We start from the raw sequence: 26,844 nt of genomic DNA, 5'->3' as shown, positions 1-26,844 counted from the left end.
GTTCTGCCATGCAGAAGGCTTCTTGATCTTGCAAAGAATGTCCAAGCATCATGAAGAGTTGTAGGACCGGAGATCAAAATGCCCCAAGAAGGGCTGCTGTTTATAAAGCTAAATCACACTTTCACCATCTGGGGTGGGTAGCACCAGATGACATGCATATGGTGGAGCAGAAAATTAACATTTCCCAGCCAGGGGCAAAAGGGTTGGAGGGGGGGAGGGGGGGGGGGTATATGGTTGTAGATCTGTCTCACACATGAAGCTAAAACACTTAATAAATGCAATTCATGTCTGGCATAAAGCATTAGTAACTATATCAGTGTTTTGTGATTATTATGAGCTTTTAGATAATGAAGATGAATAAAAATGCCAGTTCAGTAGCAAAATTATTTGCAAAATAATATGAATTAAATGCTTGAGTACTTTGCTAAACACGAGTTTCCTAAGTATTCATAGTTGTTTAACTCGCAAATAAAATATTTGTCTCAAAATAAGACTAATCCCTTGAAAATATATCGTTTCCCCAAGCGGGGGGGGGAAAACAAATTGTGTCACAAAAATGCCTTTGCGTCTTTCCCTTCCATTTACAAGCCATATTATGAGTGTATTTATCTTTGTTTGGATTATTTGAGACAGATCTGACTCCATGGAGATTGGGTGGGGGCTGCCGGTTGATCAGGTGAGGGGTGTATACCTGCACTGAGCCCCCGTGCCTGTCCGCTGTCAGGTGGGAGGTCAGATAGGAGGAGTTTGCTTGGCGTGCGGGCTGCACCTCCCATGCTCCTCGTCGATCTGAGGCTGCTGTCTGCTTAGGAATCGGGGGTGGCGTCGGTGATGTGAAGGGAAGTGGGTTTGAAAGTGCAATGGGAAGGGGAGGGGGGTGAAGGAAAGATGGATATATGGGTGTGCGAGGCAAGGTAACCATGCAAAGCAGCATGAGATATGGAGAAGAAAAAATAAATAAATGAACAAAATTGAAAAAAAAAAAAAAAGTAAATCAAAATCATAGCAAGGCTTCAGCCATAAAACTGAATCAGAAACTAATGAGCCTGAAGCCTATTGGAGTTAAGCTCACAGGTCTCAAACTTTGGCCTCAATCTCATTACACCTGAATAACAAAAAAATAAGCATGAACCACTAACAAGTAACCTATTTAAATGCTCAGAGCTTTATAAAGCCAGCAATTTATTTTCCAGCTCATCTTCATACCAGCAATGAATTAAATTGGATTCAAAGCAAATGTGTTTACACACGCAAAACTGTAGATCAAATTCAACCAGACTAACTAACAGCTATTCAAGTCCTTCATTTGTAGCATAGACTGCGACAATTCAACCCTGGCTCTGAAATTTGCATTTAAAGCACCCAAATAGCATCGAAAAGCAGGTGCACTGACAACATGGGCACAAAACCCATATATACCCAAAAAAGTTCTCCCTAAGTGCCTCTATTCTACACTGTAGAATATGTGAATGATTACAAAGCTTTATTTCAGTCAGCCTTCATCTTTGTGGGCTGCTTTTAATTACCAGAATTTAGTTTCATTTAATTTATGGTCTTAAACACTTGCCAAAAGTTTATCTACAATATCTAAAGCGCACAGTAAATCCAAAAACACGAAGGCAAAGATGACTGGGATAAATTTGCCCTGATGCCTTAAAACTAATTTTCCAGCATTTAAATATACAGAGATGTTCAAAAGAATACTTGCATAGCACATCCTATTGTCACTGCATGCACATAAGCTTTGCTTGGCAAAGAGATCATCATACAGAGAGTAAAGGGAGTTTCAGGCTGTAATGCACCATGGGTCCATCCACTGGACCACAGCATGGCAAGAAGCAGTCTGGTCCCCATTGCTCAACCGGACGTACCTGGTTTCTGATTGGTGGGTGCTGTGAGGGTCGGTCTCTATGAGGATGGCTCTCTCTCGTGACTGCAGATGCTCCAGAGTCTATATGGACAGACCCCACCGGTGTGGGCTGAGGGGAATAACAATGAATTCAGCTCTGCAGTCAAACAGGTGAAATTACTGACATGTAAAATGTGATCCGTTACTCACAATCTGCCTGCCAACCCAGTCGTAGGTGTAGTCAAAGGTGTATCCTTTTCTCTCAAACAGTTCCGTGAACAAAGTCCTCAAATATTCATAGTCTGGCTTTTCAAAGAAGTCCAACCGCCTCACATATCGCAAGTAGGTGGCCATCTCCTCTGTATTACACAGAACCAACAAGAATGTTCTCACCTTTCATGAGGATAAATCCGTACAAATTGTGTAGTGGGACGACATTTAGATCATTTTATCTGAAAAATCACGTTACATCACAGCCAGTATTCACACTATCAAGGCTCACAAGCTGATCCAAAAGTGAGATTACAGCCATCAATAGCATACCTGGAAAGTTCTCACAGAGGACCTCGATGGGAGTGTTTCGTTTTGTGTCTCCAATCTTCTGGTATCGTTCTTTCAGTGTGTCAGCCTGAAAAAGATTCAAAGCAAAGTGTTTTTTCTTGTTTAATGTGTCTGAAGTAAACGCTCTCTCTGAAAAATCAACTGAGCTTCCATGACTGGAGACACAGCATGATACTACTGATCACTTTATTGCCATCAAGACCATTTAAGGCAGACCTTCCCAAAGTGTGGGGCCCGCCCCCTGAGGGGGGGCGCAGAGCCATTGCAGGGGGGGGCACGGTATGAAAAGCAGGGGGGAAAATGCTTGGACACTGCTAGCACGGGGCGCCCACACAAACGCAAAGCAGGAGATGAAGCATCGCTGAATATGTTTCCAAACCAACTTCATTCTGAGCCAAAGACTAGAAAATATGGTGAAGCATATCTTCCCTTTGGCTTCACCTGCACAAGTGCCAAGGTAGGTCCCCTGCAGAATTGCTTTTCCCTTCGTCGGGAGCACGCGCTGGGCTCTTCAAATCACGGACAAACAGTATCCCACATTCTTGATTTTTAGGTCACACACACACACTTGTTGTAATGACTAACTACTCCTGACATTTTGGAGATGTTAGATTTTTATACAGTAAAGTTACAGCGGGATACAAATAACATCAGACTGATCCTGCCACGATTTGTTCCCTCGGTTCAAATCACGGACTAACAGTATCCCACAGTTGTTTATGTTTTTAAACCCATTTTGCACAGAGAGGCATTTTTTGAAAAATTGATTGACAGCAATGTTGAATATTATTACACAGGGAAAAAAACAACTACACGTAAAATAATCACACCGTTATGCCTTTGCCTTTGTAAATGGAGGGACAGTAACTGCGTGTGTATATGTAAGCGTGTAAAACCTGCAGATAGAGACAAAATACTGTTAATCTGACTATCTGCCATTCTGCAATTCATCTCATTTAAACAATAACGTGGCGCACAGCGTGATGTGAAAAAAGGCACAGACCTTTGACGTTGCGTGACCAACTCTGAGATTTTTAAAACTCCTTTTTTGTGTTTACGTGTGGACGAGGAATACAGTTTTCGGTGATTCGAAACGCCGTTTACATGTGGACGAAACAGCTGCGTTTTCAAAAATACCCGTGTAGGTGTGGACGCAGCGTAAAAGAGTTAGTAGTTTATTTTATTACTACCTGTAATTTTTAATTGTTTACTTAATGTTTGAGGTGTGAAATAAACCGCAATGGAGCAAAATAAGGGTGTGTGTGGTTGGAGGATGTGTTTGTGCGTGTGCGTGCATGCTTGCGGGGGGGCGGGGCATTTTTCTTGTAAAACAAAGGGGGGCCTAGCAAAAAAAGTTTGGGAACCACTGATTTGAGGTTTCTTGTTGCATGTTCAATCAAAGTAAGGAAATCTCAGAAAGCTGATTCTGTTCATCTGGACGTAGCGTTTTCAGTGGGAGAAACGTTTTGTCAAGTGATGAACAGAATCAACTTTCTGGGAGATTTTCAGGTGGTTAAGCAGAAAGGATTCAGAGTAGTAAGCAAAGAGGAATAGGAAGCTTACTGCTTCAATTAACAACCAACTGTACCACTCTGTACACATTAGCCTGAAGAAAAGCTTCTAAAGATTATGAATTTTGAACTGTGAGCACAAAATAACAGCTGGTTCATTTTCAACTGTAACCTTTGTTTAGTCTTTTTTTTTTTAATATTCATTAAGAAAGACTTAAATGTGCCAATGGAGAGATAAACACAATGAAAGCTGAAGTCTTCGGAAGTACATTTTCTCAGTCATATTGAACAGACTTTCAGCACATGCCGCAGCTACTGATGGGTAAATAATATAAATTACACAGCAACTCAGAGTGTGTTAGAATTTAAGGTTATACAATGACTAGAGTCCTGATGAAAGAATCTCGGAAACTGTCAATATACTTTACATACCTTTAGCCCTTGCCAAGGTAGACTCCCACGAAGAAAATACATGAACATGTGGCCCAGAGCCTCCAGGTCATCTCGCCGACTTTGCTCTGTATCAATAGATATAACATCTCACTGACACAATTCAACAACTATGTCCCAAAGCATCCGTTTTACAAACAGACGTCCCAGAACAACAACAATAAAATCATTCTTACCTTTGCCTAAGTGTGTATTGATGGACATATATCGCGCAGTACCAGTTAAGCTCTTGTGCTCCCGGTAGGGAATGTGTTTTTTGGTCTCGGGGTCGATGTACTCTTTGGCCAGGCCAAAGTCAATGATGTGAATGATGTGTTCCTTTTTATTTCCTTGCCGTCCAATGAGAAAGTTTTCGGGCTTTACATCTCTATAGATGAGATTTTTAGAGTGCACATACTCCATTCGTGAAATCTGGTGATGAAGAACACATCAGTCATGGTAAATGATTGGCCACTAAATCAGAGTCACAGTTATTGAAAATGGGTTTTTCTGCTGAACCAAGTTGACATTATTTTCTCAGTTATAATGAATTTCAGCATTATGGTTTATTTAAAAAAAAAAAAAAAAAAAAAAAAAAAAAAAAAAAGCACGACAACTTTTTAACACTTAAGGTTAACTTGTTGCACTTACAGTGGAATCACTGTCTTTTTTTAGGAAAAAAATTAAAGGTGAGCAACATAATAAATTCATAATGTGAGGTGGCTGCGATGCAGTCTTTAGGAAACCTCTGTGCTGAGCTTCTATGGAGGTCTTTACATTTTTTTCAGAGGATATCTATATTACAAGAGCACTGCAGTTTTTGTGCTGACAAAATGAAACGTCAGAAATTTTGATGTGCATAAGGCGCCTCAAAGACTGGGTTATTACACCCTCTGAGCTGCTCAGACTTTGCGCTTCACGACAGCTTCCAGTCTACCCAAATCTGCCCAGAAGAATGCATATACTAACAGATTGCTAATTTGCATACTAGGTAATAGGAGAGTCACTCTCCACAAGCTCCAAGAACCTCAGGTATTCAGGCAAGACTTGTAAAATCAGCTATATGGACAGTTTACTCAATAAGAATCATTTTGTACTGGGAATTCTGGAGCATACTATAAAATGTAAAGGCTTGGTGGATTAAGCCTCTGAAATATCCAGCCAGGATAGTTTTTGAAACAAGGGTTCATTCCTATTGTATGAAAATGGATTTTACTGAAAATATGTCATTAACTGGAAATGTAAATTGTGCTGAACTTGCCATGCAAATTGTTAAACTACAGTAAACATTTTATTTTTTGATTATGAACTTGTTAGTCTAACTCCAGCTACTATATTAAGTAGCAAATAGTTTTGTGCCATTTCTGCATATAGGCTGATGGTGATTTGAACCATTTCATAGAAATTTCACAGAGTTTTTATGTTCAATGTATTTGATTTCATCAGTCATAGTAAGTGAGTAGAAGTTTTTGTGATGGTGTCATACAAAGCTCCAAACCCACCAGCTGAATTGCTATCATTAACACGGTCTTCAGTGAAAAGGTCCGGTCGCACAGGTCAAAGAGGTCTTCTAGACTTGGGCCAAGCAGCTCCAGTACCATGGCATTGTACTTCCCACAGGGCCCAAAGTAAAACACCTGAGGCACACCTTCTGCTAAAATACGAGGAGGAAAGAAATAAAAATTACAAGGAGACACAAACCCAGTAGTTGCCTTTATATATGTTATTTATTTTAAAGTATCTAAAAGTAATCCAAGACAACTCTCAAAAGCTGGGGTACTAAACACGACATACAGAAAAAGCTCAGTGTTTTTCATTTGTATACAGTATTTAAAATCTGTTTATTATTCCTGTCTCCCTTGACTAATGACGTTTCCAACTTGGGTCCAAGGTCAACCATAAGAGGCCCTCAAATGGACCGATAGGAGGAGGAGCACTACGAGGTCGTTGAGGACAGAGCGCTGCTAGGTAAACATTAACCCTGAGGTGAAATACTGTGTCATTCTGCCTCTGCAAGCTGAAAACTAATCTTTTCTCTGGCTCATATCACAACCTCCCAACTGAATTATGATCTGTCTGCTCTACTCACTCTCACTGCTCAAAAATCCTGTCCATCTGTCAACCCGGCTCTTATTTTACCTCTTGCCACAGTGTAATTTAGTCTTGGGTGATCAGTCCGATGCCACTGGAACTTGCATAAAGGCTAGTGCTCTTTTAATTCTTTGTATGTGTAATCTGGGAATGAAAGCTCCTTCTAACAGTTAAACTTTGGGGGGGGGGGGGAGCGCAACATGTGCACTGATTTCCTCCTGCAGTTTTAATTTCAATTATAGGCACGTCACAGAATCTAAATATATATTCCATCTGCAGGATTTACAGTTATATGCACATGCAATCGTAATTGGTGGTAACATTTGTATTCTTTGTTGTTATCCTGACCACCGCCTGAACTTTAGTTTCAAAGAACAGGAAATCAGGTCAAACTGTTAACTGCCTTCAGGGAAGCATGACTCAAAGTTTGGCTGTGCTTACTTCTAGTCAGACTCCTATTAAAAAGGTCCTCTCAAGAAACTTCAAAGGGAGATCCAATCATAAGGACCTTGCTATAACAGAATAATAAAGTTATACTCAGTCCTTGGACATAACAGTATAATTGCAAAGTTAAAAAAAAAAAAAAAAAGATCCTAAAGTCAGTCTTTCAATCATCAATCATCTTTTGCATCAGACTTTGAAAGTAACCGTCTTCTTTCTTGTGTGTGTGTGTGTGTTGCAATGCAAGTATACATGTAGATTAGATACATATGTAGATTTAAAATGCATCCATCATTAAAACTCCTCTCATCCAAACAACCCCTAAGCAAATAGTTTTATAGTGAAATCTAACAAAGCTCTAATAGTCCCTTTAAACACAACACTGAAATGTAAATTTGCATCTCTCTTTCAATGGACAAGCTTGAATAGAAAAGAAAAGAAAAAGTTATGGACAGGATGTCAGTCCCCATTGTAATGGTTTGGTTTATTATTATTATTATTATTATTATTATTATTATTATTATTATTATTATATGCCATATGAAGGTGTGACGACACTGTTTGTTTGTTTTTCAAAATAATGGCAAAACAAACCGACAAAAAGCTAAATACAAATAATACTCCCAAATTTTGTGCACTGATGTATTTATATTAAACATGTTGCTGGAGACATTTGGCTTGCCAGCTGGGTAATGGGAAATGCACTGCAGTATGAAAGGTGGCATAAATGCTGTCAGCAAGCATATGGGCATGTAGGAGTCATGCTGCGCTCCATCCTGTGCTTCTGGACACCATTATGTAGTTCTGTGGGTTGCTAATTGTACCATAGGAATGAGTGGCTTGAAACCCTGTGTGCCTGTGGGAGGCCTAAAAATGTGTCAGATTGGAGATGTGCGGTAAATAAGTTGATAAACAGTTTAAAACAATATGGATCTAGCTTTTAACTAGCAATGGGGATGGTCAAACCACTGTTGTCTACAGCACAAAAGTCAAACAAACATTAAAGACTGAACCTTTTTGTCCACAACCACACACAGCAATTCCACAGGAAAACTCAAACGCTGTTGGAAGCTACTAATTTTGCAGGTACCACTTCTCTCTTTCAATTTTTGTAAACATAAAGATTGCAATGACTGCTCTGTGTGCTCACCTGGACTGTAAGAGTTTCTTCAGTATTTGCACAGAGCATAGACAAAGTCTGCATTTTCAACAAAGTGGACGGGATGCAAAAGTGACTGAATACGGAGAACAGCACTGAGGGATTGCCTTTATTAGAGCAATATTTTGAAGGAAATATGCACCTAAAACCTGCACAAATCTACACATTGCTCGTGAATGCATGATAAATGAAGACAGCTCATCCTAGCCAAGACACACTCCCCCATTTATTCACAGGTTGTGACACTGAAATCTGTATGTGCAATTTTTCAACCCAAAGTCAAGGATCAAGTCTTCCACAGGCCCAAAATGCCACATAACTGTCATTTCTTTGGTAGACATGCGTTGTGGACCAGATTGCACAACAAGAGTGCTGAAACGCATCACAGAAAGACTGTGTGTGAATGTGTGTGTGAATGGGTGGATGACTGGATATGTAAAGCGCTTTGGGGTCCTTAGGGACTAGTAAAGCGCTATATAAATACAGGGCATTTACCATTTGTAATCAGGTTAGAAGAAAATGAATATCTTACAGAAATTAATTTTGGATTAGTGTGTGACGCTTTCTCTGTGAAGATCGCATGTTCTCCTTATGCATGCGTGGGTTTCCTCCCACAGTCTAATATAACGCAGGTTTGGTGAATTCGTGACTCTAAATTGACTGTAGGCGTGAACTCCCTTTTCTCACTATGCTCTGTGTGTGTGTGTGTTTGTCAGTGTTGTGAGAGACTTTATTTGTCCAAGACTGTACTGCGCTACGCGTCAACCACTGTAAGCTAGGAGAGACTCCAGCCCGCCATAACAGGATAAGTAAATCAAAGACTGGTGGACAGATTTTTCCACTGTATATTACTAATGGGTGGGTTTTACTGAGAAAATTGTGAGCAGGCTCCTCGTGATGGTTCTACAGCAGCTCCACACCAAACTCCTGGAATACAGCCAGCTCCTGCCTGATGCAAGATTTTGCACATCGTGCAGATCCATCTTTGATTGGCTGCCTGCACTACTGATATAGCCTGCGATTGGTTGCTCAGCTCTACCCTCAAATCAACATCAAGCTGGCCCCTTTCAATTTCTAACAGACGTATTTGCTGGCTTGCTTCTGTTGTTCAGTGGCTGCTTTCCCTAAACCTGTGCAGATGGCTGTCAATGTGCTCCTTTGTTGGACCAATTATTTGACTACTGTGGCATTTTGTTACACATATTTGCATTTCACCTGTAAAAGCTCAACAACCAGCATATCGTTTTTGCTGTTTTATTAATTAATTTGAAATAAAATCTGAATTCTTTTAACGGTTTCGTGACATAAATATCATTGTTAACAAAAAACAAACAACAACACTAACATGCTTTTCCATATTTTCAGTCTACATACTGTTATAAATGGATGTGGACATATTTACCAATAATGCAGTATGAAATGCAAAGCAATAATGCAGAGCTAAGAGCAGAAAAAAATGGCCTTCTTGAGAGAGTTAACAGAGTTCAAGCATTACTCGCATATATGCGAGTAACAGAGTTCAAGCATTACTCGCATATATGCGAGTAACAGAGTTCAAGCATTACTCGCATATATGCGAGTAACAGAGTTCAAGCATTACTCGCATATATGCGAGTAACAGAGTTCAAGCATTACTCGCATATATGCGAGTAATGCTTGAACTCTGTTAACTCTCTCAAGGCCATTTTTTTTTCTGCTCTTAGCTCTGTCTGATGTCATAAAGAGTAAAGAGCCAGATCTCTCAGGCACACAGAGAGGCAGCCAGTCATAAGAATGGAAAACAGGGAGGGTGGTCTTAAAGATGAAGGAACTAAAATGGTTTGTTTCAGTCAGAATGAAGTAACGGTCTGCACTCAGGTCCAGTACAAGATAAACAAGGGTAATTTTGAACTGAGAATTGTGCAAAGCCACTCTAGGAGTTTAAATGAGCATAATGAATCCCCTTGAAAATGCTGTGCTTCCTTTAAGTGACAAGAAATCAACATCTGTAATTATACAGCAACTATGGTGTTAAAAACAAACATTATACTCTATCATTCTATGCAAAAATAAAAGCTGCAGGAAAATCCTGTGGTTCTTTTCGATCTTTAAGTCTCCCTTTAAACACACTCAAGAACATTGGGCTCTTTAATTTCTAAAAGCACACAAAAACACCACTTTATGGTTTCTCTAATCCCTCATTTTCTCTAATTATTTTCACTCAAATCTAACTGTGTAATGAAAGAAGCTCAATTTTCTTCAACATATATCTATGATTTCCCCATAAGTGGACACACACACACACACACGATAAAACCTTTGGCCTTTTCTTTACATGTCGGTAACATCTATTAAACTGTGTCACCATTGGACATGTTTACTCGTTGTGCCCTGCAGTGCTTACAGAGATGGTGTAGTGTTTCATGACGAGGTCTGCCTGCCAATACCTTTAACAGCTCAATCTCCACCCACCCCTGAACAAACCCTCACGCTCTTAGAAACATTTTTGCCCTCCTCACAATGCTGTGTCATAATCTCACTGGCCTGTAAAACCAAAGCGATGATGCACCCCTGATTGCGATGGCAAATATTAACTGCAAGATGATGCTTGATTTTTAATTGAATCATCCTCATTAATATCCAGCGATAGTTGTTTATGCATCAGATAACAACACCTGACAGAGCAGCTGAGTCAAACCACATTAATTCATAAAGACCCCATCATGCAGACATTGTGATAACCACATTGGCTGAGAGGAATGTAGCACAGTACACAGCCAAGAAGAAATGAGGTCACGTTATCCCATCTGGAAGAAGAGGACAGAGGCAGGTTAGTACTAAGAGAGGCAGACCCACTCTCTAAATATTTAATGAGTTTCCGCACAGTTGGCCTTTTCCAGCCCTTGCCTTTGCAAAACAATAGCCATTATACTCCCTGTCGGGTTATCACATATGCATGTAGAGCTCCAAAAAAGCACATCAAAGATCACCCACGACACAAAAAAAAGGCTTTTATTTTCCATGACAAACTGTTACTGGGGTCATCCCTAAACACTGTAACATCCCTATGTTTTAAAGAGCACATTAGGTAACAAATTAAAACCAAACAAAAACAAAATGACCTCAAAAGCTCGTTTGGGTCAATATATCTGATATGTATCCATTATTATTGTACCCATTTTACCAAGACAACCGTGGATACTGTTTTAAAAAAAAAAAGATTTTTCCATAGTTCCATTGTTTCTAGCCTTCACACCCATTTCCTTTAGTACCAACACTTAAAAAATGACTTAATTTCATTCTCTGTGGTGCTCATTTGATCCTGCCAACATTCTTGCTAGTGGTTGCTGTAACAGTGATGCGTCAGCAAATCCTGACTAATCTTTTATGACAAACCGAGAAGTTGTCAGTTATTGCTTTGCATTTCATTCTGAAAGCTAGATAATAAGATTTGTTGGGCATCTGGATAATCTGGAAAAATAAAAATGGCTGGCAGTGTGGGTACCATTAAAACTAAAATCACTGTTTCACACTACAAATCAAACGGTGCAAGGGACAAATTGTAGGCATTATGAGTGAATAACAATAATAATAATAATAATAATAATAATATTGTTGTGTTTTGGGCTGCGGGGTAATTGGGTTTTTTTTTAGTTCCTTGAAGTTTTTTTTTAAGTTAAGTCCATGACTAACTGGTCTAACTGGTTACAATAGGAGAACATTTACAACCTTAAGATTCACATTTCCCTATGAAACATCAAGACAGGCCAAAAAGCAAGTGCAAAGATTGAGACTTAGACTGGCCAGATTTTTGAAAGTACAGGTCTGAATGAATGTTATGCTGCTTTGCCAAATATGTAAATAACCAACTTATTGCTAAAAATTCACCATGTCAGCTTAATCAAACAATGCAAGCGTTTTCAGTTTTCAACTGCACAAGCTACTTAGAAAAAAGGAAAAAAAAAAAAAAACGAAATATATAAGACTTGATAATATATATAAATATATTAAAAAAATATAGCCTCAAAATTATATCATGATTAATGGTGTGATGGAGAAAGAATAAAATAGTGGAACAAGACAAAGATGAAGACTAGTTTGAGACCATTTCAAACAAAAGAAAAAGCTAAACTTCTTCTGATGCCAGTAAAAATATACTATACCAGTAAAACTAAGCCACTGTTGGACAATGAATTATTTGTTACTGTCCTTTTCAGTAAGTCACAGAGTTGTATGCAAAAAACTTTGTTCAGACAGCTGCACCATGTTCAGCTGAGCATGCTGCTGACTTGCATTTTGAACACTCAATGGTGGAAGACAAAGGGCTTCTGAATATAATTTCCACTTTCATTCCCAGGTACACAGTTACTTCAAGAACTTACTTCCTGAAAGTAAACTATGAAGAGGTCAAAAAACAAAAAAAACTGCCCTTTATGCTTGTTTCACACTTGAGCAGGGGTAGGGCAAAGGCAATTCGCAGGCAATTATGGACTGACAGTCCACCAGCACAGAGGGTTTGTTGTCATACAGCCAGTCTGTGGGCTACTCTTACTCATGCTGTTGATGGTCCATCAGCCAGCCACAGAGAAGAGCAAAGTTACAACATACAAAGAGCTTTAAAACAACGTATTTCTGATCTTTGATTTATTTTTTCCCCCAAGCTTCTCCCACTGTCACTCCATTCCCTATTTGAGCCAACTCGTCTGACGATTAGGTCAGTCAAATCCTGATTGATTAGGACATGCAGCAGAGATTTTGGAGGACTGCACTAGAATACGTTTGTGGTGGGTGTTAACCCCTAACTGACACTTCTGTGAGACCATAATTTAAGCTTGCAGGAGACTGAGCCTTGCACTCCCTAGCTTGAGCCTCGCTACAGAGGCGTATCGAGGGGTGATGTTTCACATTATTCGTAAGGATTGGTGAATAGAGACCCGCAGACTGATAACAATGCTTCTGACGAGAACACACGCTGCATATATTGGAGATTAGGGCTGTGTGATATGACCAAAATCTCATATCCCGATATAAGACATTTATCGTCCTGGCAACGATATAAATCACAAAAATGTAACATTTTATGTAAATTCTGTGAATCTCGGGCAACTTGCGTGAAGTGTTTCCAGCTGGGCGTCCTTTACATGGAGTCCAGTGTTTTAACCCATGCATGAAATGATACATTTTTAGACATAAGTTGTAACGGCCACCATTTTCTTTCAAAGTTTGAGTCTAAGGTTTATTTTTTAGCACCTGACGGCTCTTTTTTGCTTCTCATCCATAAACTCTCTTCAAAATAAAGAATCACGTGAAAGAGTATGCAAAGTCTCAACAGGATCTTGAGCTTTATTGTGAAAGGTTTATGTGGGAAAACAAACAAGCGGACAGCGGAGCCACGCGATGGTTTTACCGTCGTTGTTGCTAACAACACGCGCTTGTCGGTCCGTAGAGTGGTTATATTAAATATAATATATATATTATTATATTATATTAATTATATATAGCCGCTACAGTGACCATCAAAACAATGAAAAAAATATTGCCGTAAACAGTTTATTTTACGACACCATGAAACAAACGGTAGCGTCATAGGAAACGATAGACGTTTTTATACCGTCATCCGATATATATCGTTATATCGAACAGCCCTATTGGAGAATGGCTTGAGGACGGTCTTGTCAACTTCGACATTCCACCACAGAAAGAAAAAGCTGTTGTCCATGACAATGGTGCTAATGTTGTAGCAGCTGTAAAGATTTTGGTAGAAAAGCATGGACGGGCATCAGCAATTAGACGGCATTCACTGAGCTAAAGGATAAGCAGCTGCAAATGAGCACACCACAGCACATGCTTCAAGATGTAAGTATTCACTAGAATAGTAATTATCAGGTTACCCAGGCTTCTGGAACAAAGATGGCTTGTGACTACTGCACTGTCTGACCCAGCAGTGGTTCCACGAGGAAAACAACACTATCTTGATCTGAAGCCTAAACAGTAGAACCTGACTAATGAACTGAGCCAAGCCCTTGAGCCAGTTGAAAGGGCTACAGTAATCCTGAGTGGGAAACATTGTGTTACACTCTCTGTGCTTCAACAACTTGCCCAAAACCTGAAGACGTCCATATAGAGTTGAGTTTTGCGACTTCAGAAGCAAGGTTCGTTCAGGCTCATGTGCCTGAACTGATCACAGCAAAATACAAAAATTATTTTTCTGTTTCAACCTGAATCTCTAAACAAGTTCTTGCCACCTAATGAAGCATTATAGGTCCAAAGCACAGCACAGACTCTGGCACTCACTGCCAAAACAGAAGCAAAGCAGCCCAATGGAAGTGAAAATAGAAACCACCTTTCATAGTGAACTGCACCTCTGGCAATACTATTTTCACCCAAGGTCACTGTTCAACATGCTTTCTATGCACGTAGGCATTCATCCAGTCATATACACACTCCCGGAGATTAAAGTCAGCTTAATTTCAATATGTAACCTGAGAAGAGTAATCACTTGTTGTGGAAATGATGCAATCTTTAGGCCGATCTTCCAAAACAGTCAAATCACTATCATGAAGTCACATAAAACCACCAGACGGGAGTAGAAAACAAATCTGTGACCTTACCTGCAGTTCCAAGTGTTTTGTAGAACCGGTACTCTAAATGCAGCTGTGGTGCCCTCGACTTCACTGGTTCCTGAATGGTAAACACATCAGACCAGTGTTCAATAAATCGGACATAAACACTGGAATAAATGCAGTTTTAATGCTATGAATTTCACCTTGCAAATGTTTGTGTATGGGTCAATATTCAGAGCAACACTTCAACAAAACATCACATTTGAGCTAAAGAAAAATAGTTTGAATATACTTAAAAATATACCTAAAACAGTCACTTTGCTGTGCCCCCAAATTCTAAACTTTATTTCCAGTTAACTGTTCTGAACTTTCAAACTCAACACACTTTAAATTGAAACTTCTTTTTTTTTTTTTTTTCCCAGCTCAAGTGTCAGCACACCATACAATAGAGCGAGTAGCTAAAAGCCATTTGGTTGGTAAGCTTAATACGTTGATTCTGTAGCAAATTACAACTCTCTGGTGAGCAATAATAAGGGCATGAGTCAGGAGCCATGATTTCCAGTCCAGCAGCCGCTGGAGAGACACGCCTAGCTGAGCATCTACACCTCACTCACATTTCTCCTCAAGAACAGTTACAACACTACGATTGCACCACTGCAAATTGCAGTCAAAATAGCCCATCTGAAAATCACTTTAATATCAACACCTAATACTGAACACGGAGGAAAGACTAACAGTAAGCATCTGTTTTATTCTGTTTTCAATGTGCTAATCATCTAGTTCAGATTCTCATTATCGCTGACTGTTATATTCAAGCAATTACAATAAAGCAAACCATGCTTTCAATGTTTTCTGTACCAACATTTCTGATCCTACTATTACTAATTTCCGTATTGGACCTTTTTCACATAATGAAGCGCTTTAAAAGTAATGACTTTAGCATTAAAATTGATTCTAAAAATCATCTGCAGATGTGAGAAGTCAAGCAATAAAAGCAAGAGTGCACTTACCAGTTTAATAGCTACATACTCATTTGTGTAGAGATTTTTTCCTGGAATAAGACAGGAGAGCAAAAGCATGGTTCAGATGTTTTAAAAATAAATTACACTATTTTAGAGAAAAGATAACTCTGTAATAGATTAGATGACATACTTCCAGCAACCTTTGCAGCATCCATGTCTGCTATGTCTGCTAGCAAATCATGTCCTGCATAAATATTTTAACATCTGATTGAGATTCAGCTTACCAAGCTTCAATTCGCCAAAGTTTCCACAACCGATCTTCTTGCCCACACGAAAATTTGGCCCCACCATGAGAACCCCAGAGGAGCTGGAGGAGCCAGATGGCCGCGACGGGTGTCCGCTGCGGCCTCCCTGGGACACTTTAGCGCTCCTTTGTCGGTCGCCATACTTGTCTCTTTGCTGATCCATGGTGAGAGCAGCACAGGTCAGCAGGAGCCTGGAGTGATGTACAAAAAGGCCTCCTGGGCCGGGCCCACCACAGCCACAGCCCTGGTCACTGGAGGTGCCTGGATGGTACAGTCACTCTCATGGGACAAAACTTGATGCAGCTGACCGACACTCCGACCTGTCCTCACCCTCACCTCTAAGAGATGTTAGGCCTCAACATTTGTCACAGGAAGGAGAAGGTGAAAGACCTGTAACAAACAACATATGGCAATACTTAAGATATTACCCTTTAATAAAGAACATTTTACCCTGATTAAACTCTTAAAAACCTCATTGCATCAAAAAGAATACAGATGATCACAGATTAAAATGAACCAGAAAATCAAACTCAAATGTTTAGGTGTTAGATATTAATTTTTTATGTTTTCTCTACTGCTATTATTAGATGAAAAATCTAAAAAAGAAAAAAAAAAAAAGAGAAAAAAAAAAATCACACTTTACTTCATGGGGTTATAATACAAAAGGTTTTTTAATGACAAAATGAAAAATCCAGACTACATGTTAGGTCATAAAATTTCACTGATAGTGATTCCTCAACAACAACAACAACAACACATAATCTAACTTCCCCATAAGAGACCAGGTTTAACTCTCTTTGAAAGTCGTTTACAGGCTGTTAAAAAAGAGAAAAGGAAAAAACAAAAAACAAAAAAACAAACAAACTGTGTTTACAAGTACACAGTGCTAAACAAGGACAAATGGCTCACTCTAACAGGCTGCTGGGTGAAGAGATAGTAATCAGGTCACAGTGGTCATAGAAAACACAGCAGGTAGTTTGAGCATCAACACAAAAACCTTAAGTCATAGTTTGTGTTTCTGAAGGCATCTCACTACCCACAGCTAAACCCCGCCAGACAAAGTCAGAGGAGAATATTATGTAAACAATTATATAAAGCCATGTTGGCTTGCAAGGGCACCGAAGCTCAATTTTATGGACACTGATCCGATTGTTTTGAGCACTCAGTAGAATCCTTTTTGGTTTTAACTTCTTTCCTTACATGATTACATTAAATTATGAGAATTCAGAAGAAAAAAAAGCAGTTAATATGCATTGAACAATTACTTATGGCATATGCTTTTTATCAACTGCAGGCCTCTTGGGAAAATCCTGTTAACCATTCTCAACAAATTATAACACTGCTGAAGCACGACAAAACGTTGCCTGTTAATTAGGCCGATTGACTATTCTGCTAATTATTTACTCAAAATACCTCTTCAATACTGAAAAAAACTTTTCGTGTTTTGAGGAAAAACATCAGCTACTACTGTTTTCATGACAATGCTGTAATTCCTGAGCATGGAAAAACTGCTGCTGAAAGTATTTGTGTGTGGGCTTCTGGATGACTCACGCTCAGTGTTGCCTGCACAGATCTCAGCATCAAAGACAGCTAGTTTGCTCTCAAGGGCAACTGTGCAGTGTTACTATTACATAAAACCAGGAACGGCGCAACATAGCTATAAAACAAGCTTGCAGCAAGGCCCAATGGTGAGCAGCTTCCATTGTGCAAATAAGCATTTTTAGGCCTCACTAACCCAGCATGCACCAGGGTTTACACCAGCTAAGCTAATTCGAGCTACTTAGCTGTACCTCTCAACTGCATCTGTTATGTTGCTCACTTTTACAGTGTTTGTAATGAAATGATCTAACAGATAATACATTTTCCTTTATTGTTAACTGCACAAAATGTTTGTAACTCCAGTTTAGTTGAACTAAACTGTAGTATTTAATTTCTGTCTATAATTATCACTAATTCGCTGGTGTCTGTCAATCCATTTTGCATCCGCATATGGCCACTTCTGGCTCCATGAACAATAGCTGCACTTTACTACTTTACGTAAAATCACAGATAACTACAAAACTAGCCTGAGCTAAACTGACCTTTGACCATTCAAACCTTTTATACCAAGCTTCAATTACAGTAAGCTAAACTGTATTCAAGTATAGCATGCTGTCCAAGTAAGAGAGCCATATTTTCGCTTATTTTTAGTCAGTTTATATGAAGGTTTCAAAACTAAATTTCCAGAAAATATAACATCTACAAAAATTAACCACATAACAACATTTGAATTCAAAGACATGGGTGGCTATGTGAATAAATGGTAAATGGCCTGTATTTATATAGCACTTTACTAGTCCCTACGGACCCCAAAGCGCTTTACATATCCAGTCATCCACCCATTCACACACACATTCACACACTGGTGATACAATAATACACGTTACACTGATGAAACCAACTTGAGCTGATCTCATCAGTCTGTCAGTCAAGAGGACAGCGCTCTGTATGAAACTTGAACATAATTTGATCCTAACTGAGTAAGTTTGTTAGTTTTTTTCTTTCCTTTTGTTTCATTTTTTTGGAGATAAAACATAAATGTGGTCTGTTTTATAAATGTATAATTTATTTTAGCCAGGTGCACTAGACTACCATAAATCATCTATGCTATAAACATGCCCTGGCATGCCTAACCTGAGGATTACCATGTAGAAACATCAAAGGCACAAAAATAATTCACGCTGCAAAAAAGACATTCAATCTTTAACAGCAAAGATGCACAGCACTAAATACTGTAATAATTAGCATTTAGTTTGGTTTATTAACTGTACTGCATGTGTTTTTCCTGATTAAAGGAAAAAATAGCTGAAGAGGAATAGGTCACATTATTACAAAGGTATCTCTTATGGGTCTAAAAGGACATACAAAATAAATCTTTTTATTACACTGGACACATTCAATCTGTGTAGATGAATTTTAGTCAATCCCTAATTAATAAAGACGAGAACAAATTTAGGGAATCTACTGGATTGTGGGATACTGTGGAGAATCAACCACTGTGAAGACCTGCGGTCTGAATAAACGGAGTCTTTAGTTGTGATGTAAGGATGGGAATCCCCTACCTTTATCCCGCTGGAGGCACAGTGTCTACTGATAAATGAAGCTATGTTTGAGGATACACACCTTCTGGCATCCTATAAAAGTAAATGTACTTCTTAGAAATAGATGAAAGGAAAGGAGTTTATAACATCAAATCCCAGATTACTGATTGAACTGTAGCAGTCAAAGATGTCATGTATTGAAAATAAACAAAAAAAGTATAGGTTGCTGGTGCTTCTTCAAATGTATTCTTCTAAATAAATACATAAATGAATGAATGAAAAAGAAATCTCCTGTCTACAATAGTTACTGTCTCGTGCCTCATGGTTCTTGGCAGAGATCAATAAAAGGAACAGATATTTTCAGACCTAGGTGACTAACAGACACCAGTCAAATCTGAAACACTCTTAATGAGAACTGATTCTTGTTTCCCAAACGCAACATTTCTGGCAAGATGAGAGAACTACTGAACTACAGTGTACATGTAATATTATGGATGTATATATTACATCTAGAGCTGGGCGATATGAGATTTTTTCATATCACGATATGTTTTTTTCATTTCAGGCGATAACAATATCTATCACGATATAAGCCAAATAACTATATTTGTAAGATTTAAATGTGCCGTTGCTCACAAGTAAAATGTGAAATAATCAGCAGCTTGTTTTTATTTAAATATTTATTTCCCATAATAAGTTCAACAGGGTAGATGTACTTAAGGAACATGAGACTTTTTCAGATAAATAAAGGCAAATATTGCAAACTACACAAAAGGCAGCCGCTAAAGCGTTTAAGTTTCAAAATAGAACAAATGAAACAGACTAAATTGTCAATTCCACTTAGAAACAAAATATTAATTCTAAAAATAAATCTTAGTTTGTTTTACAGAAGAACAGACAAAACTGACTAACTTTTGTCAATATCAAATAAACTGAGAACTAAAAGGAAATTCTCAATCTCTCCTTGTTGTATAGCTGAGCTTTTCAAACAGTTTTAACAGTTACTTTAGTCTGACAAAAGCCGAATGACGAATTAGCGCTTCCAGTCAGAGACTGAGGCTACGTCCACACGTACACGGGTATTTTTGAAAACTGGGATTTTCTGTTTTCGTTTTAAAAAAATAATCCCGTCCACACATAAAGGCAGAAATGAAGGAAAACGCTGCTATGAACATGCCAAAGCAGCAGGTGGCGCTAGATTCCTAACCGTGCAGAAATGTTGGCCAATCAGAAGTCTAGAAGCCTCGGTGGGGAAAAAGTAAACAAAGCTGCGGCATAGAAGCAGAACCGAGTCGTATGTGTGGAGGGACAGTAACTGTGTGTATATGTAAGCATTTAAACACTGCAGAGTAGAATTAACAGTAACAGTATTGTAGAAATTCATTTCACCGAAACAATAACGCGGCGCACAGTGTGACGCATGCACCAGTTTATTGTATTTCCAGACTTGCTTTCAGCACAATTTACAGTGCACGCTACTCTGTTTTTTGTCAGACTTGAAATAGCCGAAATACCTTCACACTACGGAACTTCTTTGGCTCTTCCGTTCGACAATCTCTCCGGCATTGGAACCATCATCTGTTTTCTCTTCGGTCACGCTCGGTTGATTTTTCTAGTCGGCACACTCATTTCCTCCATTATGCGCTGGCTCCATTACCCGCTGGCTGCTTCCCAAACAAACACACGTGCGGCTTGGCACTTGTGCTGTGCGTAGCAAGTCACGCGACGTGACGCTGCGGCTGTGATTGGTTCAGCTCTGCGCTACTGAATTTGGATCGGCTGACCTTTTTTTTTTTTTTTTTTTTTTTTTTTTTTTTTTAAAGAGGACAAGAGCGGCGAGGTCTATCGCGATAGCTTAATTTCTCTATCGAGTAAAAGTTATATCGCGATACATATCGTTATCGTTCTATCGCCCAGCTCTAATTACATCCATAATAAACATACTACAGTTTCACAGTGGCTAGTAGAGATGGGCTACTGTATGTGAAGATCTGATATTGCTAACAATTAGCACTCAGTTGTTTGGTTAGCCGATGCGGGGCAGCCTGTGTGGGAAAGTCAGACCTTTTGTTACAGGTATTGATAAGCTTTTATTGGTAGCAGGGCCATTATCAATTCTGTTTACAGGTTAGGTTCTTCATCAATGACCTTGTTGATTCCTGATCTTTGTACAGTAAAAAGTAGGCCTAAAGGAGTTTTCAATGACAAAGCTACTGGGGGGTTTTTCATTGCTTTTTAAAAATCTCTTAAGATGAAGAGAGAAGAACAAAACCAAGGTGTATAAAAGCTTCCCTGTCATGACTTTCACATCAGCATTTTGCTTCTCTATTTTAGCATAAATGTGTCTTGTTGCAATAGATTTTTTAAATGTAAGATATCATTCAAATAATAAATACTGGCGACTTGTCTAGGGTGTAGACCATAGGGTCTTGCCCTAAAGTAGCTAGCAAGCAAATAACCAAAAATCATTCACTCTACGTAGCTTTACCCCAACATCAACAGTCAGGCCTTGTGATCACACAAACGCAAAACTGGATAAGTAAACACAGAGGTTCCAAGTCTAATATGAAACACATTCTTTTAAAGTGGTATTGCTGAGTATGACCAATCAGAAACATTGATAATTCTAATGAAAAGAAGCAAATAATTTTACACAGGAAAATAAAATTCTATAATTAAAACAATAATAATTAAGAACTTAAACACATGGTTCTGGGCAGAGAACCATTTGAAAACAATACAACTATTGCCCCAAAGCAGGGGACCAAGTGCACATGAAAGGAGTAGTTTAACATTAAAGGCAATGTATGAACATGGGGGCGTTAAGCTTTGCTCTGAATTGAAAACATCTACGACATCAATAAATTTGGACTATCTGAAACCAGGAAGGAAACCTGGCAAAAATAAAGACTGTAAGTTATCACACTTATCAACATTAGATCTCTTTAATTATTATAGAAGAAGCAGTCGGATTACAATTGTTATTCCATTCAATTAATCTTTAGCCTCACTCTTTCATCTGCAGCCTTCATGGTGTTTAACAGTCTAAGAGCAATTCAAGAATAGTTATAATTCAAATGTAAGCTTAGTCTACATGAGAATTTAATATAAGGTTAATAAGTACAGATCGGTGTCCGGCATTAGGGTCATTAATTTAAGGCATACAGTACAAAATTATTTAAATGTTTTAGGCCTAAAAGAAAAAAAGCAGGTCACTCCTAAGAATCTATATTTCTTACTGAAGCGCTACTGAAGACAAAGACTTATCAAAAACCTTTCTATCTGCGCAAGGAGGTGGTCTGTGATATCATCAATTTGTGGTGACACCATGTTCTGGAGAACTGAGACTTCTTAGCTGTTAATCGCTTATCTCAAGTAAAAGATCAGGCTAGGAGGCAAACAGTGAAAAACCAGGGTAAACCCAAAAGCTGTATCACTAAGCCACTAATGTTGCATCATAGTACCGTCACCTGCCAGGTTGTTAGGCCCTGACTGATCCTGAGACCAAGGTAGGCGGCAGCCTTCAACACACAGGTTTAGCTCTAAAAACCCTGTAAGGTTTTCTTCCTGTAGCTGGAGCTGGTTAACAGGCGGCTCTCTTTCAGTAATTTCAGCTAGAGCTAAATTAGGGAGCATGAGCTTTTAGTCAGCAAACCACTGAAAAAAAGGAAGGGGGGTGCAATTGATTTGTAGCACAAAAGAGTAAAACAAAAACAGCTCCTTATCATAAATGAATGCAAAATAAGTAATCAATTACCCCAAATATTTTGTTCTCAGTTATTGGATGCTAAAAATACTTTTTAATTATTTTATTTAAATCAATAAGCAAATTTAGGAACTCAGCATCCATCTTGAAACAAATCAGGTGGTTACTTTGAACCACCTACCTAATGAAATGAGCCTTAATTTCCATAGTTATTGAGATGGGGCATTCACATGTCTATAATCATAAGTAAAATCCTTAATAAAAACATAAACCCATACACTTGCAACATCTCTGTAGATAGCATGACGCACTGAGGCAATGTCACACTAATTCACATTATGGCGAGAGTAAGCCAAGAAAAGGAAAAACAGCACACTATGCTAAATATTTACTACCACAATGGATAGAGAGTTATACCTGACACCACACAGCTGAAACAGTCATGTAGTGGCCTGTCTTGCTGCTTGGGTACATGGATCATCCCAACACCCTGACTGACTGACTTGATAAGCTTGGAGAAACACATTAACAGTGGACTCAATGTCCCTCTGGACCTAATGTACAACTTCTTTCGTAAACAGAATAGTGGCGAAAGGTCTAATGTAACATGTCAAAAGAAGCTCAAGATGTAGTCTGAACATCTGAGAGGACACTTGATGCTAATCATATGATATGAGTTCAACTACATATATTGAGAAAATTATGATTTTGATTGATCATCAATCAGTACTATTTTTTGACCAGATGGCCAAACTCCAGCGGATGCTATATTTAGTTTTATCCTGCACTAGAACAGATTAGCAGTAAATGCAGCCTCCCTCCTTATGAGGGTATTGACTTTGTCATGGCACAGCCTATGTTTTATGATGTGCTCATTTGCACAATGGCATTTCATTAGACTGCATTAAAGCTGTCAATATTGTAATTATTCTGCTCTAATTATTGGGTTCAATAAGAAAATTTAAAAAACCTCATAAATATTTTGGATTCTTAAACACCAATGTACAAATTAGATTTGCCACTTCCTTTTTAGCTGAAAATAAATAACTGCAGTCACTTTGTAACCACTAAACTAAATCTCAGGATGCGAGACTTACAAACGATCCATTTAATGTACTTAAACCTTTGCATATTTTGAATACTTAAATGCTACTCTGTTCAGGTAGGGCAGACTGTCTCCACAATGGGGATATCCTAAATCTTTACAACTCTGAATGACGCTCACTGTGCATGAAGAGGAAATGTGTCATATTACTGGAGATGCTTTCAGAGTTGAGTTGTTGTTGCTGATCTCACATATCTGTCACATCACTGATATTCTCTCAGCTGAAAATGTGCATCGAGGCATTTTATTTTCTAGTTCTAATCCAGAAATGATGAAGGAGGAATGTGGCATTTGCAGAAATATCTAAGTAATGTATTATGACGGCATGTTTTCAGAGCCGCTGAAATATAGAAATGTGGAGAGAATCAAAAACTAATTTGTCTGCAGTCAAATCAGAAGCACAAGATTTTATTGGATTACCATTTACTGGCAATCAAAAGCTTAGGAAACTTCATGCAATTGGTTAATAGGCAGCTTTAACACTCAGAACTATTCAAGAGTACTTTTCCTTCAGTATCACAGTCAGGAGGCACTGAAAATATATTTGAAAAACCTTGATTACAGTGCACAAATGTGCCTGTCAAAATACTACGAGAAACCGAAAGATGCTTCAAGCTGATTAGCATCTATTAAAAATTACTAATCTGTTGACTTTTTTTTTTTTTAAACCATTTTTTATGGAAACATAAAGGCTCTCAGTGCAGTAATTAACCTTCAGTAGAAAGATCAGCTTGAGAGGGGGGCCTGCCAACAGTGCAGACTCCTACTGTGGCCGTGCCAGCTAAAGGCTGCTGCCTCTCTCCTTAAAGGCAGCAGCTCTAATGAACTAGAACTGAATTGAATTTTTATAGTCCATGCTCTTCCTCCTCTGAGAATTCACACAGTAATAACAACAATAAATAAACACATAAAAATAAATTGTAAGCATGGCAATGTGATTTTTTTCCTTAGGTTTGAACTAATGATTGTGCAAATACTGCAAGATCATCAAGAGTGTATCATGCAATTGTAAATTCACCAGTTTGAACAAACATGTTCCAGATGCGAAAACAAGTTTTTAAAAAAAACCTAATCTATTTGCACTTTGCCTAAACGTGGATCTTCCTAAGATGTGCAAACAGTGAGCCTGAGCTCTACACAAACTATTTCACATCATTTATTATGTTCTCACGATGACTTATACTAGACAATTGTTCAACTACTAATATATCAATAAAATGTGACCTTCAGAGCTGCTTTACGGAGCATGACACGCCGTTATTTTACTGCAAAATACCGATCACAAGTCATCCCATATTGATTCAGTAGCAAGACACTTTACTTTAAGACGGTCCACGTGTATTAAAATATGACTAGTAGCAAAGAAAATGTACACTGGAGGTACACACAGAAGTAAAATTTAAACTGACTTTAATCCCGAGCGTGCGCATCTGGGACGACCAGACCAGATCCAGTCCAACATTTACAACTGTGCCGACGACGAGCAGGCTGACAGGGGCCCTGGGTTCAACCTTTCCTATTGTGAGCATCCCTCACCTTGTAGTAAGCAGTCAAGGCACTAGGTTTTCTATGTGAGGAAGTGCTGGTTAGAGGCAGCTGAGGCTGATCGATCCTTTACCAGCAGGCCTAAGGTTAAATCAAAACAAGGAAGAGAGGTGGCAGCTGCACGTCAGCGTTTCAAAGCCAGCCGTATCATTAGTGTCGGTCACGTCGAGTAGTAGGTAAACGAACCATCAGCTTAATAAAATTACCTTCACGCCACCGTCAAACCAGACTGATCAGCCATAAAGCTAACGTTAGCAAACATTACTTAGCCACAATGGTTGGACTGGCTCAAAATATAGTGTGAGAAAAATCACAGGATGGACATTTTCATGTTAATTATGAAAACAGAGTAGTTTTAAAGGGCAGCAAATGTAGCAGCCCCTCTCTCTGCCTGGTGTCAACGCCTTAACTAGCACCTACTGATGGCTAGGTGACAGCTGGACCGAGTGCAACAAGGAAATTAGCTCCGTTAGCAGCGAAAACATTAGCCAAGAACCAAAAGCCTGCAACTAAATGCTGCTTGGCTAGCAAACACCTCAGGCTCACCTTCGCTGTGGGAAATCCAGACAGTCGGGGCACAGCTTGTCGTTTTTCGCAACAAAAAACGCCGCCTGTGATGGGGAGGTTTTCTGTGCTGCCCGTTGTTGCTGTTGTCTCAAGCTAGAACAGCCGAGCGGCTCTCTCCATTCTTCGTCTGCCTTCGCTGCTCGTGAGAGGTTCGAGCATACCGGATGTAGAAAGACGGCACCGCCCGCTTCACCACGCACACTTCCAGGTCACACTGAGATTGGCTAATTAGCGATGAGACCATTGACTGTAAAATCAGTCATTGGTCATCTTTATCTAATGCACAAATACATACTTCTATAGTTGTGTACCCTTATACACATGCTCTACAGAGAAAAGAAAGTTTTATAGTTTGAAAATAGGGGCATCTCAATATCAACCATATATATAATTTGTGCTATATACTGGGATATTTATAATTAACCTATTTACGTATATTAGAAGTATTTTATTAGATTTTGTAACTTAGTAATATTTAATTAAATTTAGTCAGTTACAGTTATTACTGTCTGGGACCAGCTGTGACCACATTACTTTGTTATCATGGATTAATAAAGTATTTTGATTATTTTATACAGTCATTGTGTAATGCATTACTGTTTTTAGCGATGGACTTGCACAAATTCTGGTGCTTGAACTTCCACAATATGTGAAATATAGAGCAATTTCAATTAAATTCGATTTGATTAACTTTCATTTAAATAGCACCAAATCATAATAACAGTCACCCCAAAGTAAAAACACTACAATAATACACACACACACACACACACACACACACACACACACACACACACACACACACACACACACACACACACACACACACACACACAAAAACAATCAGACGGTCCCCAATGAGAAAGCACTTGGTAACAGTGGGAAGAAACCTCTGGCAGAACCCGGCTCAGGGAGGGGCGGCCTTCTGCTGTGACAGGTTAGGGTTGAGGGGAGGAAGACGGGACAAAAGTCATGTTGTGAAAAAGACCCA

General features: G+C 38.9%; 1 protein-coding gene across 6 annotated transcripts in view; it reads right to left on the bottom strand.

The window, feature by feature from the left end:
* The window catches only part of csnk1g1 (casein kinase 1, gamma 1), a 39,067-nt gene extending 13,064 nt beyond the window's left edge, over positions 1 to 26,003 (bottom strand). Inside the window, exons 1-11 of one of the 6 annotated variants that reach the window (XM_085406322.1) lie at positions 25,833 to 26,003; positions 15,830 to 16,240; positions 15,594 to 15,634; positions 14,632 to 14,701; positions 5,853 to 6,004; positions 4,548 to 4,782; positions 4,354 to 4,439; positions 2,393 to 2,477; positions 2,060 to 2,208; positions 1,872 to 1,979; positions 692 to 805 (exon numbers count right to left, since the gene is read on the bottom strand). In XM_085406322.1, coding sequence (XP_085262448.1) covers positions 692 to 805; positions 1,872 to 1,979; positions 2,060 to 2,208; positions 2,393 to 2,477; positions 4,354 to 4,439; positions 4,548 to 4,782; positions 5,853 to 6,004; positions 14,632 to 14,701; positions 15,594 to 15,634; positions 15,830 to 16,013 — 1,224 coding nt within the window. In that variant the 5' untranslated portion in view covers positions 16,014 to 16,240; positions 25,833 to 26,003. The remainder of the gene's footprint in view (positions 1 to 691; positions 806 to 1,871; positions 1,980 to 2,059; positions 2,209 to 2,392; positions 2,478 to 4,353; positions 4,440 to 4,547; positions 4,783 to 5,852; positions 6,005 to 14,631; positions 14,702 to 15,593; positions 15,635 to 15,829; positions 16,241 to 25,832) is intronic. The other 5 variants (XM_085406331.1, XM_085406340.1, XM_085406349.1 and 2 more) reach the window with 5 other exon arrangements.
* Positions 26,004 to 26,844: the final 841 nt, after the last annotated feature.

Source organism: Rhamphochromis longiceps, linkage group LG1, assembly GCF_057381845.1.
Source record: "Rhamphochromis longiceps isolate RC_006_pf linkage group LG1, R_longiceps_female_GT1.1, whole genome shotgun sequence".
In the NCBI taxonomy this organism is placed as follows: Eukaryota; Metazoa; Chordata; class Actinopteri; order Cichliformes; family Cichlidae; genus Rhamphochromis; species Rhamphochromis longiceps.
This window is presented reverse-complemented; position numbering and strand designations above follow the sequence as displayed.